Genomic DNA, 14,365 nt, shown 5'->3' on the forward strand with positions numbered 1-14,365 from the left:
CACTTTGGGCCCCTTAGTACTAACTGAGCATGGTTTAAAGTCCACAGCCTGGAGATTCTCATCATGGATGTTCAGCCGACAAATCTGCAGCAACTGTGTGATGCTATCATGTCAATATGGACCAAACTCTCTGAGGAATGTTTCCAGTACCTTGTTGAATCTATGCCACAAAGGATTAAGGCAGTTGTGAAGGCAAAAGGGGGTCCAACCCGTTCTTGCAAGATGTACCTTATAAAGTGGCCAGTGAGTGTAGATGTATTTTGAATCATTGGGCTTGATCAAAACCAACTTCAGAGCTATACATTTGATATGTTGTTTATTAGCTGAAATATACAGTAAAACAGAGAGTGGGTAGATTTCCTAAGTGAACACAACTGAGGCCACCATGATAAGTACCTGATTTGTAAGTGTCTCTTGTATGAAGGACGGGCCCTGGCATATCTCTGTACCAGCAGCTGTAAAGTCTCCGACAGCACCTGGCCCAACACCTCCTTAGCTAACTCTGCTGGAAGCACCGCCCACAGGTCGCTCCGGAGCCCACACAGGAAGTAGAACCACATCTGCACTGAGAAGGAACAGCGCTCACCCTGTGGAAGAAAGTGGCGTTCAGAAGGGGGTGTTACGGATGAAGATATATTACGATATGGATATCGACAGTGAAGCAAAAACAGAGAATACCAAGTGGAGAGGAGCGTAAAAATAGATGAATAGAAAGGGAGAGAAAAACATGAAAGAGAAGAAAAGAGAGACAAAGACAGAGACAGGTCTGTCAGCACCAGGATGTCTCAGTGGTCACGCCACCTGCACTCTGCACCTGGGCTTCTTCCCCCTCTGGGATTTTCTCAACTGCTTTAAAGCCCTGAACTGGAGAACACATCACAACGATCACACAAATATAGAGAGAAAGAGAGAATAGAGGAAATCAAGAGCTCTTACAGAAAAAAAGGGAGCAAAAGAAAGCAGGTGAGTGAGGACAGAGGGAGAAAAAGAAGTTATCCCAGTGATCTGTTGCAGAGGATATGAAAGAATTTAGTCAATAAACTTCTCTCTTCCTTCTCTACTAGCCTGAACTCCTCATGTTTAACCTCTAACAATAAACTGTGTGTGTGTGGCAGGGAAATATCGAAAACTTCCTCCCATCCTCAACTCATCATGCCCCTCTGTCCCTTCTCATTTTCTTCCCACTTCACCTCATCTATCTTATATTTTCCTTCTCTCCTTCCTCTCCCCTTCCTCTCCTCCCTGGAGCCAGTCATTTAGGGATCTGTGGTTGATGGGGAGCGTGACCAAGCTCAATGTCCAGGATTACGCCGCCATCCTGTGCCTGTGGACTCGGGAGAGTGAACGCAGACACAGACTTTGGATCAGAACCAAGAGCAGCAAGAACTACATGTGTGGTTGGGCTGTTTTATCCGTTCATTCAGGTCTAAGTTTACTAAGCCAGCCAGCAAGGTCAACGATGAACAAATTCCTGTTAGTGATGAAAGCCTGGCAACAGTGACGACTGAACCTGGAATGGTGAACTGCGGATGAATAAAACTTGGAAAGTCTTTTTAACTTTTTTTTTTCTATTCTTTTTAATCACAAATGCAATTTAGTTTTTTTTGTGTTTTGGCCCTATGAAGGCTCTAGAGGCCAAATGCTACGGACGGTAGCCAAGATTATGCTCCAAATTTCCTTTCATCACCCTACCAAACCTTATGTGCTATTATTACAAAGTAGTGCTTGACTACAATATACTCAACTCTGTTTGGTCAATTACCACAGTCCTTTGTGAAAATTATTTGTTTATTTTAAATTTGATGCCACAAACATGTTTCAAAACACTTGTGACAGGGACAACAAGAAAAAGTTCAGCAATACTGATAAAAATGAAATCTCCTGATTTAATGATGTGCTAAAGGTTTGCAACATGACTGGGGATCAAAAGGGTACTGATATAAAGAGATTCACCAAAGGGACAGAGACAAGGTTTTTTATCAACAAAGGTGCATCACGTTAAAAAACTATGACAATCTGAAGCAACTGTGCAAAAGAGACAAGGCTGTTAACCGATACTGGCTGTGATCTTTCGGCCCTCACACTGCACTGCATTTAAAACAGACATGACTCTGTGGTAAAGATAAGTGCAAGAGCTCAAAATTACCTCCAAAATCTTTTGTCTGTGAACACAATTTTTTGCTGTGTTCACAGATAAAAGAAAACGCAGGTTAAAAGTGTGGCATAAAAGAGGAAACCTCAACAAAATGTGATCCAGAAATGCTGGAGACTTCTCAAGGCCCAAGATGGACTGAGGTAGAGAAAAAAATGTCCTTTGGTTTGACAAATCAAAATGTGACCATCAATTTGGAAGTCCTTGATTCTGCTTTCTTTGCCCTGATAAGAGAAGACGCATGTTTTTTTTTTTCACAGACATTTCAAATGGGGATAGAAGAGTGCCCATTGACTGGCTAGATTACACATATGAGAAGATGCCATTACTGCTGAGCAATACAGGTTTAGAAGCCATCCGGACAACACGTTTCAGGAAAGACCTTGAATGTTACAGTTTGAAGATAACAAACTTTTTGTTTTGTTTGTATTATAACAATATAACTGTGTCTGAAGACTCATAGTGCTAAACTGACCTGCCTGCAGTCTCAACGTCACCTATCAACCACTGAAAATAGTTGATACAAAAATACAACAAAAGTCACATTGAGTTGCCGAGTAGCTGAAATCCTACGTTTGGCAAGAATGGGACTACATTTAACTTTGAACACTGCGTAAACTATTCAAAAATGCAACACAATGGTAAACAGGCCACCGACTGTTTGTAAACGTAAGGATAAGCATTTTCTGAAAGTCCTTGTAAAGCAGCAATAGATTTGTGTTTTGAGTTTGTCACACAGCAGACAAGTGTCACTGACCACTGAGACAAATATAAAAGATTTTAAAAAAATTCTAAGTATTTAAATTTAAAGTCTCAAAATCATGGAAAAACAAGCACTTCTCTCTGCTGTCAAATGCTGTGGGGCGTGTCAGTTAGTGGTGCTGGAACCGCACCCACACGCGGGAGAGGAGCCGCCTCCATGTACTGTACAAAAACAAAACCTACAATGACAATGGAAGCTAGCGTCAGTAGCCTCATTGGTCGGATTCAGCCCTACCTGTTTGAGCCATCAGAGCCAGAATCTGACTCTGAATCAGACACTGATAGTGCTCAGCCTCATTCCTCACAGTCTAGTAGTAACAAATACCATCCGAGACTCAAGAGCGAGCAGGAAAGCCACCAAGGTTAACGACACTGAACTTTTGGTGCGTTCCAGGCAACCCGTAACTCGTATGTGTCCCAGTTGAAATCTCCGAGTTCCGACCTGAAAGCGTTCCAGGCAATTTACGACCTTGGTTTGAGCGCATGGAATTCTGGGATGTAAACAAACCAGCATAGCAGAAATTCTAGGATTTATGCTTGGTCATTTCAATTACCAAAGGAGCCTGCAAGTTCTTTATTTAAGTGAAACGGAGGGGAAACGGCACATGAGGTATTTACTTTATATTTCATGGTATATGACATTATTTTAGAGTGTATTTTTTGATTAATGCACTGAACGCCAGAGTTGCTGCCAATGTGCAACGTGTGAACATCAGACTAGAAGTTTACACTTGTAGCCCAGTGATGATAGCTGTCTCTCTCTCTCTCTCTCTCTCTCTCTCTCTCTCTCTCTCTCTCTCTCTCTCTCTCTCTCTCTCTATTGGCTATTTAGTGTTAGCGACACATTTGTCCACCATCTCGGACACATAACAGATTATAGTACATAATCGTGTGTGTAAATTGTGATTGCAGCGTTCAAATTTCCTTTACATTGTTGTAAAGTCTATTTCTCACCGTGTGTCACACGCAGCACCACCGCATCCATAGAGGCTGCCATATTGTTTTGGCACAGATGTGACGTCACAAGTCGTAACTCGGAGTACATCGATCTGGTACGAGTTCATGGGTCGTAAGTTACGAGTTCGACTGCCGTTCCAGGGCATTTTCACGAGTTACAGGTGGGAAATATACAAGTTACGGGTTGCCTCGAACACACCATTATTCATGCCACACCAGCAGCAGGGGCAGGGTTATGCTAATGATGGCCGCGTTACGCGGCTATGATTTCTAACCCGCCCTTTAAATCCTGAACACAGAAATTTTGAAACATAATTTGTGAGCCTAGCTCCACAATTAAACCCTAAATGGTTGAAAGACTTTTTTCATGTTTTAACAAAATACATTTATGACCTATCTAATGCGTTTAGAAGAAAATGTCTGAATTTGCTTTACATGGACTTTAAAGAAAAAAACATGTTGTCTTTTCACAGTTTTCAATTAAATAAAGTTTTAGAATTATCTAAAAATCTTTGTATTCTGCTGTTATTAACATTTTATTCAGCCCTCATGGAATTAGGTTTGTTATTTAGATGTTAATTTTACAGCAAGTTATTGGTTACTTATATAAGAAGCCTTCCTGAGACACATCTTGGATATGTCTAACTTTCTCTCACCCGTTGTCTTAGATTTTAGATATTCTACGGTCAAAAATTATTCTTGGTTAATATCAAAGGAAAACGACAAAAAGGGGAAAAAAATATTCCAAGCTTTGAGAGGGTCTCTCTGGAACATCACTGAGCCATGACAGAGTCAAGACACAGAGGGATGCAGGAGATGGAAACTCAATGCATACTACACATATACAGACATAAAAATATAGATACGTACACAGAGACCAAATGAAAGGCACATCCGGAGATGCTGCTGCACACCCACACGTGCATTCATCTGTACAGATGCACACAGGCATGCTTGAACAAAAGCACACACCTGCGCACAGCAGGTCTGTCTGACACCAGTGACCCAGAGAAGGAGGGAGGAACAAAGAGAAAAAAAGGCAAAAGCGGAGTAAAGTAAGAAAGCGAGAGGAGGTTTAGATTGGTTTAAGGGCATAAAGGTAGGGAGTTTCGGGGGCCCTATGCTGTTTCCAGACAGTCCCAGTGTAGACTGCAGACTTCAGACAGCTAAATCCCAGGAGCCCCCGGGGCAGCATGGAAGCCACAGATGTTCTCAGGGAGCTCAGAGGAGAACGCTCAGCTAGAAGAGGTAGAGTGGGAGGTAAAGGTGCATTGTGGGAATGAAAAGAAGAAGCAAGAAAGCTCCAGAGTATAATTCCAGGAGTTTCTTAGAATCTACAAAAAAAACCTGCTAAGACACGTGGCATTAGAATATCCATGTTTTTAAAGTATAAGGAACTCATCTGACACCAGACAATATAGGTGATGCTCTTAGGTTTAACTGTCTTAAGGATTTGGGGGCTATATAGGCAATTCTCAAACATGCTTCAATGAAAAAACAAAATTCAAAGAACATAATGTCGTCAGTTAAATCAATTTTACCTCGTAGAAGGGCTTGGGGTCAGCCCAGTGGTGACTCTCTGCATCTTGTAAAAGGCAGCTGGAGCAGACCTGGAAACAGTAGCTGGTTAGCTGCTCTCTCAAGGCCTCTGCTGTATCATGGTACTTCTGGATAGGCAACAGGGTTAGCGGTCTAAGCAAAGAGGAAGGAAAAAGACCTTTAAAGGTAGTGACAGAGAGCAAACATGAACAAAACAAATCAAGTATAAGAAAAAAAAAAGAGTGACTGGGTTCAAGAGTCACACAGAACAAAAACCTGTTATCCATGTGCATAACTGACAAGTGTATATTCAATGAGCTATCAAACAAACATGAGGTGAAATGATCAGATGAAAGAACTTGTGATTTATTCCAAAAGTTCACTGTGACATTTCATACCCTTTAAATCTGCCTGTCTTGATACTTTCCAGAGAGAGGCAAGAGTTTAACGGGGGCGCAGGGGGCTCAAAACCAGGGGGAGTGGATGGTGTAGAGAAAGAGAAAAGTGCTTTATGACCGGAGGGGGCACAGTGTAAGTGCAGGTGGAGGGGTGCTCAGGGCCAGAGGTGAGACAACAGGAGCACTGAGGGCACCATGGATGTCTTTAGAGAGGCTCTGAAGAGAGCAGAGGTCAAGGGGGTATTACTGGGCATAAAAACTCACCAGATGTAGACACAATATGGGTGTCATTACCTGCTGTCAATCATTTGTACTCTCTTTTATGACTTTTTGTCCCCTCATCTGTTTACATTTGATTGCACTTAAATTTCAGTGTTCTTCCTGTACCACACTGTTCAAACATCTAGGGCTCAATTCTTATTCTTTCATCTATAAAATGTCATGTTGATGTTAGGATTAGAAGTGGAATTAAAAAAAGAATTTGACATGAACAGTGTAGCTGGAATTTCTTGTCATATAGTTATTCACTTGGTGCAACAAATGGTTTTAATGCAAGGCAACGTGAGCAGAGATTAGTATAAAGCAGATTTGAAATGTATAAGTAGTATAAGAAGGATCAGATAGATGAAGTCACACTCAAGTAAAATACACATTAACGTGCATACATGCAAAACTATCAATACCCAAACAGAGAGAAACCCTGGCCTTACACTTTAGATGCTGCAGTATGTGAATCTTTCAGCCGGGCATGGTAGTGCTCCAGTCGATGGTGCACGTATAAACATGTGGACAGCAGAGCGAGCAGGTTCTTCAAGGGTGCACTGGATGGGACCCCCAGGGCCCTCTCCTGCAAACGACCCAACATGGCGAATGCTGCCCTGCCACACGCCTCCGCAAAGCTCGACTGCACCTCCAGGAGGGAGGCATCCCTGCAGGCTGCTGCCAGGGGAAGCAAGGCATCCAGCTCAGCCGTGATAGCTCCGCAGAACTGATGGGAGAGAAAAGACAAGACAAGATGATCTCAGTAACAGAGGGAAAATATGTCAGTAAGAGCAAAGCCCAGAAAAAAACATCAGAAAGAGACCTCATTAGGTATAAATAATGGAACATTTGTGAGGAGTCATCAGAATGACAAGGAAAAAGACTGAGAAAGTGAGCACTACACATGCATTTTTCCCCAACATTGTGCAAGCTATTACAGCTGAAAGACAAACATCAGTGCAAATGTAGAATACAGATGTCTAAAGACGTGCCCTCTGAATAAACCTCACTGCTGAACATGCATAATTGGTATCAGGTCAAATAAAACCTTTGCTTCTGGGATACATGAGCGCTTGTCTTATTTTATAAAAGCACACACCGTGTTCGCAGCATTCAAACAGAAATGTTACAGTACATACAGAGGGATGAGGTGGGGGAGTCGGACGTGCTGAGAGGAATAAGAAAGAAAAAGGTCACATAGAGGTGAGGGTGAGGAAGAGGGAGAGAAAGAGAGAGGAAGAGCTGTTTCAGCAATGTAGAACTACTGCTTATTCTAAAAACTACAAGAGCAACAAGTAAGACTTAACACATACTGTAGCTGTCGGCCTTTTCTCCAGGCCTACAGTGACAAAAGTACATGTATATCTACACCTTTACCTACTGAGTGTGTGTTAACTTAAAGCCAAAATCTGTTGGTTTAAACAAATGTTCTTACTGAGATATCTGTCTGCAAGGCTGACACAAGGCTGGATGGATACATTTTTCTTTCCTCTGTTCTGATCCTTTTTGTCAAATCCCCAGTTTTCACAAGTACACCAGTAGACTGCCTAAAGTATAAACATCTAAACACTGCATGTCAGTGTTTCTCTGAGTATGTTTTAGGGTTTAAAGGGTAAAACACATTCTTCTTACTCAGTAAATAACCGAAATAAAAATACAGTTAATTTGTAAAAAAAAAAAAAAAAGTTGTGGAAAAAGTAAAATAACTGTTTCAGTTTCATCTATATGCAACAAGTGACTGTGCACAGGATATGGTGTGCAGTCCCAATATTACAGTTATGATGCAGCTTTTCTTTCCTGCAAAATTTGGAGTAAATGTGCAACAACAAAAGCCTAAAAACCTTGTTTTTTGAGTAAAAAGTGCTTCAGAAATATAATACTTATATTAAATTATACTATATATATATATATATATATATATATATATATATATATATATATATATATATATATATATATATATATTTTAAACAAAGAATCTGACTCTCTTCTTACTCACAATAGCAAAATATATCACTTACTGAAAAACTCTGCCACCAAAAAGTTTAATTTATTATTTTTTTTTTTTTTAGAAAGGAACTATTTCAGTGGGATGCATTTAGCCACTTCACCCTTTCCCTGCTGTTGAAACTGAAAGAACAGACATCATTTTTAAGTTTAGTCTGTTTCAGAAAAAACACAGAGCCCCTCACAGGGGGCAAAAGTAAGCTTTAAAGCTCCATCCAGAAACTTTTAGTTTGTGCCAATTTTGGCACCCCCCTGTGGATAAAGTGATATCTCTTATCTCCTTGCTGATTTTGCCTGGAAAATATGTAAACAGAGTTATTTAAACAAGACAATTTCATCTTTCTTCCTTTAATCAGAGAAGTTTATTGCTCTTTGAGGAGCATCGCTGTGGGCAATACAAAAAATTGTTCCTGAAGAGTTCTGTCGCTTACTTCATCTGACACCTACCCTGCCAGCAGAGCTTTAAGACATTCACACTTAAGTCATAAAAACAATTTATTTGGTACATTTTGTAATTGTTGTTGTTTTGGCTTCAGTAGATCATTAAGGCATCAGTATTAGTTCCAGTAAGTGTCATAAACAGTAAAAAAAAAAAAACCTCCTCAAAGGAAGACAGACACATGAAAAATCGGATGTGTATTTCAATTTTGTGATCATGTTGTGCTGATTGCTAAGCCAAAAATGAACACACTGCATGCACTTAAACATAATATTCTGCGGGTCCCTTAAATGCACCATCACTGCAGAGAACGAAACACATGCAGAGCCTTTGCCTCAACAATATCATGTGCTTCCCATTGACATGACACTGAGAGCAGTGAAAGCTGATCAGGCATGTGCCAAGGAGCACATGTGTGTGTGAAAATTTATACAGCCATACATAAGTTATGAGACAGGCAGAATCTTAAAAGCTTCAAACAAAGCATGTTTTGTGAAGCTGGCAAGCCATGAAAAATTACAATAACTCAGAAACCTCTATGCAAGTTAGATCAATCAATCAATTATCACATGTACCTCTTGCTCACACACTCTATTACTTGACTCAGTGCAGGAGCTGACGGTGAAATTCGACATTCTGTCAGATCAGGGCTCCACTGTGTGTACACAATTGACAATCTCACAATCTCTTTACACAATTTTCTCCTTTAAAGCTTCCAGAGGGGTTAAAAGGCCTGGGAACAATGGCCGTTTGGACAATTAAGTCAATATCTGACTACATGTAGTCATTAGGAGCTTAGCTTTGAGAGGGAGGAAGCAGAGGCAGGCGCAACAATCAGCATTAGCAGGGTGATGGAGAGGCCCAGGAGGAGCATCTCATACACTTACAGTACCAGCACCAGCAGAGAAAGCGTGCGCACACACACACATAGCAGAAAAAAACACAACCACACACATGCGTCCACAGGCTGAAACCTTAACTAGCTAAGATCAAAGCCTGGAATCCCACCAGGACTATTGCAGCAAGGTGAAAGAGATTGTGTAAAGTTTTTAAGTGCTAGGGAGGCCTGTTTGTGTGTGCAGAATGTGGAGTAGGTAGACAAGTGGAGGTGAGGGCGTCAGTGGAGTGTGAATACAGAAAAGGCACTTGTGCTGCCATAATAGAGAGCTAGCATCTAGGTTAGAAAGGCTCACCCAAACAAGGAGAGCTCAATCCCAGGTTCTGACAGGAGGGCCAGTTCCAGCTGTTGACTGAGGGGGTTGTTTGGCATTCACTGCACAACTGACTGCCAATAAAAAAAAAAATCTCACCCTCTAAAGAAGTCTGATGGATGAACTGTATCATCGCAGGCTGCATATGTATGGAAATACTGACAGTGAAGTGGGCTCACATGAAAAAAAGTGACAATTGAGGTATGAACATATGAATATAAATGTGTGAAATATTGATCCATCATAATGCCTTTGAACCAGCCATATTTCATGCTTATGTCTTGTATAGTAATTTGCTCCCTACTCAAGCAGTAGGGCATGTGTCAAAAAAAGGACAAGGGGGGTAAAAGTATAAATATATATAATATCTGGTCTTGGGTGTCTGTCTGACTCAGTGTTACTGAATGCAAATGCATGCATGTATAACCTTTGGGTTGAAAGGCTCTCATCTTTGAAGCGTTGACCTACACGTAAATATCTTGTACAGGTCCTGAGCACAGACAAATTCTGACTCTCGTTAGCAATGAGAGCCACAAACACTGTCAGGAGGAGGAAGGTGAGGTATTAATAATAAGGGCCTACACAGAGAGCAGTGTAGAGGAGAGAAAGATGGAGGAATATGAATTGGGGAGAGTTTCAAGAGGAAAACACGTCCAGCAGGAGTAAGAGGAGCAAAACAAGGAGCAAGAAAAACCAGAACAGTTAGATCTCATATTGAGCTAAATATATAGCAGACCAACTCTGAAACACAGGAAAACCTTTGTAGAGTTTGACACTAAGCCTGGTCTCACATCACATGCTGGTCTTCCTCCTGAGAAAAGTTAATCTCAGGTGCCCACTTCACCTCTGCCTGCCATTTCCCAGGCCCCCTCTTCTCATCCCTTGTCTCTCACTATCCCCTTTTTATCCTCCTCTCTGGCCCTGCTTCTTTTCCTTTGTGCTACATCCCTCTATCATCTGTAGGCCCAATGCTTTCCCCTTTCATTCAACACCTTCCCTCTCCACCATCTAGCCCTTGTAAAATCTTCCACAGTGGTTCTTGGCTCCCCCATGTCTGCTCTTTTGTCCTGTGATTCCTCCCCTCGAGTAATACTGATGACTCTTCCCAAGGCCCTCTCTGATCCAGGGTGTCAACTGTGTAAGGCTCAAATCATTTGGGCTTTCTGTATAGAGGGTGCTTTCCGCCTGGGTTACAAAAAGCATTAATCTGTCTGGGTGTGGGTGATGCGTGTAGACCAGCATTGTGCAGTCAGGTAGTAATAAAGGAGGATGAAGAGGACAGGGACAGAGGTGTGGACGACAAAACCTGCCCATGCACAAAGCTAGGTTAAGACGGTACTCTTAAGACTATGGTTTATCTTGATTTATCACAGCCTGTACCTTGGCTGGTCATAATCAAAGGAAAATTTTAAATTCGCCAACAAATGCAGTAAAAGGAAGTCATTTCCACTTTAAAATCTAAAAAGATGAATATTTTGAGTATCTCAACCAAAAGTAAGAAAGGGTTAAATCTTCTGCTAATTCCAAAAAACTGCAAATGTCGTGTTGCAAATTATATGCTTGTTAGAAAAAACAAAAAACAAAATGGGTATCAAAACCTTGAGTGCAGTTGTATGTTGTTAGAGAAGATGGAAGTGATTCCTAAACTATAGCTTTTGCCCTGCAAGGTTTGCCACGTTGTGTGTATGAGGCATGGACTGCACACATCTGACGATGCACTGTCAAGATTAGCACACTGTTTAGTCTATTCTAATCCAACTCCAGGATTACCTTCGCTATCATTTTAGGAGTCTGTCTCTCTGAGTAGGTGTGGAGGGAATCCTCGCTGAGACATGTGTTGCTCCCACTAAGGGTTGTGTCTCCACTAATGTGCATCAGGGTGATGGAGGTGTGACCTGAAGAAAATAAATCCTCTTCCTGCTGTAGACTCTTGGCACAAACATCATCCAGCACCACTTTTACACAATGTGCCATATGAGGGACCAGCCCCCTATATGATGACCTCCACTCAAACTCCAACACCTGCACCTGCACCTGCAGAACACGAGAGGAGGAGACAGTCAAGTTATTCGTGAGAGCAGAGGGAAATAATCAATTTCAGGAGAAGCAAACTGTCAGGCAACTTCGTTGTCCACAGGATCATTTGGAGAGCAAACTGATGTCCCACCTCTGGTGTGTGTGGAAGAGATTCAGCTGTGGATTTCCTCCCATCTGCTGCCATGTCTGAATCCTCTCTGCTCTTTTTCAAGATACCTAAATGTCAGATACTTTTTAATACACATGTCATGAAACACATTTTGAAAGACACAAAGATGAATGATTTTTGGTCTATTTGTCAAACCAGGGAAGGGATACATTTAAACAATTTAAAATTTAGAAGCAGAAATATTTTCAAGAGTGGAATGATGTATGGTGTTTGTTAATAACGATTAAATCTGCGCATTATTTAGGATGACTATTTCCATATCACACACAGATTCTGCATCATATCATCAGTAAAAAGCTAGCCAGAAGCCGAGACCAGAGACATGAAAGCAACTCCATATAACCCAGAGCCAATATGGGTCACAGTGCTCTTTTTTCTTCCCCATGAGCCAAAATGAGCCAAAGTGACCGCAGTATAACTGTACATGCCTCAGAGGAATGAGCAGAATAAGGCTGTAAATGCTAACGGCATTGGCTTTACGAGTCTAAATTTGGGGCTTAGATTTGATTTCAACCCAGATTGCATCAGCCACATATGGGGGTATTCCATGAGGGGAGATTGTGTGGATATGTGGGGGAGACAAGGGAGCGTAAGGGGGGGTTATGTGAAGACAAGCATACAGGATGTTGGATTGGGCTGCAATTAAAAAAGCGTGAACATCAAGGCCACAGTTTCCTAATCAGAAGGCGAAGAGTGAGACCCCAGGCGAGGCAATTTAGTCGAACAAGACCGTGTGGAATGGAAGAAGGAGGAAGCAGCGTGCGCATCACTTTTTGACCTTTAAGCCCATCTGATGAATTTCTGGTAATTAAGCCGTTTGATTGCCTGAAATTAATGATTTGGATAACTGCCCTTTAAAGGCTGTTTACCTCTCTGTAAATTGAGCCTTTCTGCAAGTCTTGTTTTTGTAAATGTAACCTTTATGGAAATTACTCCATGCACCAAAAGCTTTCATTTAACATCTCTGCTGCTGCAGTTCAAAGGGGAGAGAGGAAAGAGATACTAGAGGCTTATATAACACCCTGGATAATTCCACACTAAAGTAACATTTCTTTGGACATAACACAGATTTCCTGCTCGAACACGCACTAATGGGTGTCTGTGCATGTGTGGGTCTTTGTGGGGGTGTAACTGGACTGTTCATGCTTGGAAAGAGGCCCATGAACAGTTCTGGAAACATAGAGCTGCCCCTCCCACCATATTGTTGCCAATAATGTTTTAATCTCATGATTAATCAAATAGTATTATTATAAAAGTATCTGTTTTACTGCTCAGGCTACACACTTCTTAAATTCTCAAAGAAAGTGTCATTAGGTAACTTGACCTTAGTGAGGATCAAGAGTTCAGCAAGTCAGGCGTGCTCATTTGAGCCATGTAATCCCACCTTTTACACAAGGAGTCTCTCCTGTACAGTCGATGAAAGTCATATTAGTAACGAGCTTCTTCACTGTCCTCTCAAAGCCCAGCAGGGTGCAGGCTAGCTGGGTTAATGCCCTCAGCTGGTGGGAGGTCAAACTGAAGCTCCTGTTTTTCATGGGAAGCTCCATTGGCGCTGTGAATACAGAGAAAAACAATGTAAGACAAAAGAAAAGAAAAGATAAAAAGTGAATGCATAGCAGACAGAAAGATAGAAGAGTGAGAACTTGCACTAGAGCTTACAGTTCAGGAAACAATTCATGAAACTAAGTTTTCAACCCAGCTTACAAGCACTCATCAGAGAACACCCCCCTCTGCAAGTTTTGCCTTGCACGGCACCTCTTATAAATATCGAACCATTCATGTTTTCCCAATACACAGCATAAACAAAGACGCTGTGAAAAATATGCAAAACTTTGCTCCCCAAGAAGTCACACATGCACATCTTCTCTCCCGGCACAAAACTTTTCTCCCCCTAACCCGCCGATGACCCCCTCGGCAAATATGGATTTCCCATTTTGGAGGCTGCCAAAGCCATCACCCGGGGGATGTTCCGCATTAAGCTGGAGAATGGGCGGCTGGGAGATGCGTTGCCATACTCCCAGACACATGCACAAATACTTTTGTGTGTCCGCTTAAATGAGCTCCTCCACTGCAAAGGCATTTGGGACTGGATGAGCTCAGTATTAGCCTTGACTCTGAAAGCGGCGAGATGATTGAGCGTTGAGGAAAGAGGAGAAGAGGGGGGCCCTTTTTCCAATAATTGTTACATTATTGCCTCTGGATCCTAATGTAATTTTGTTATATTGTTAAACAAAATCTGACAATATGACAACACACTGTCCCCTGGGAAGCCTGGTTTAATCATGCATGAGGTGTGACTCTGTGCATGCAGGCGTGCGTGCGTGTGTGTATGTTACGTGTGTGTATGTTACGTGTGTGTGTGTTCTTATATAGTGAGTTCTTGAGTGCTCCTGTTGCGTATGTACAAGTGTGTTTATGTGCATGTAATGCAGG

At 41.7% G+C, this 14,365-nt stretch overlaps 1 protein-coding gene across 3 annotated transcripts in view; it reads right to left on the reverse strand.

Annotated features, from left to right (window-relative positions):
• Positions 1-14,365, reverse strand: part of kiaa0825 (KIAA0825 ortholog) — a 132,840-nt gene that overhangs the window by 95,489 nt on the left and 22,986 nt on the right. For all 3 annotated transcript variants that reach the window (XM_074670733.1, XM_074670734.1, XM_074670735.1), the window contains 6 exons: positions 13,317-13,484; positions 11,894-11,979; positions 11,497-11,760; positions 6,519-6,796; positions 5,413-5,563; positions 397-587 (listed from right to left, as the gene is read on the reverse strand). In XM_074670733.1, the coding sequence (XP_074526834.1) occupies positions 397-587; positions 5,413-5,563; positions 6,519-6,796; positions 11,497-11,760; positions 11,894-11,979; positions 13,317-13,484 (1,138 nt within the window). The remainder of the gene's footprint in view (positions 1-396; positions 588-5,412; positions 5,564-6,518; positions 6,797-11,496; positions 11,761-11,893; positions 11,980-13,316; positions 13,485-14,365) is intronic.

Source organism: Halichoeres trimaculatus, unplaced genomic scaffold, assembly GCF_033239565.1.
Source record: "Halichoeres trimaculatus isolate MK-OKI-2021-1 unplaced genomic scaffold, fHalTri1.1 fHalTri1_scaffold_5, whole genome shotgun sequence".
Taxonomy (NCBI): domain Eukaryota; kingdom Metazoa; phylum Chordata; class Actinopteri; order Labriformes; family Labridae; genus Halichoeres; species Halichoeres trimaculatus.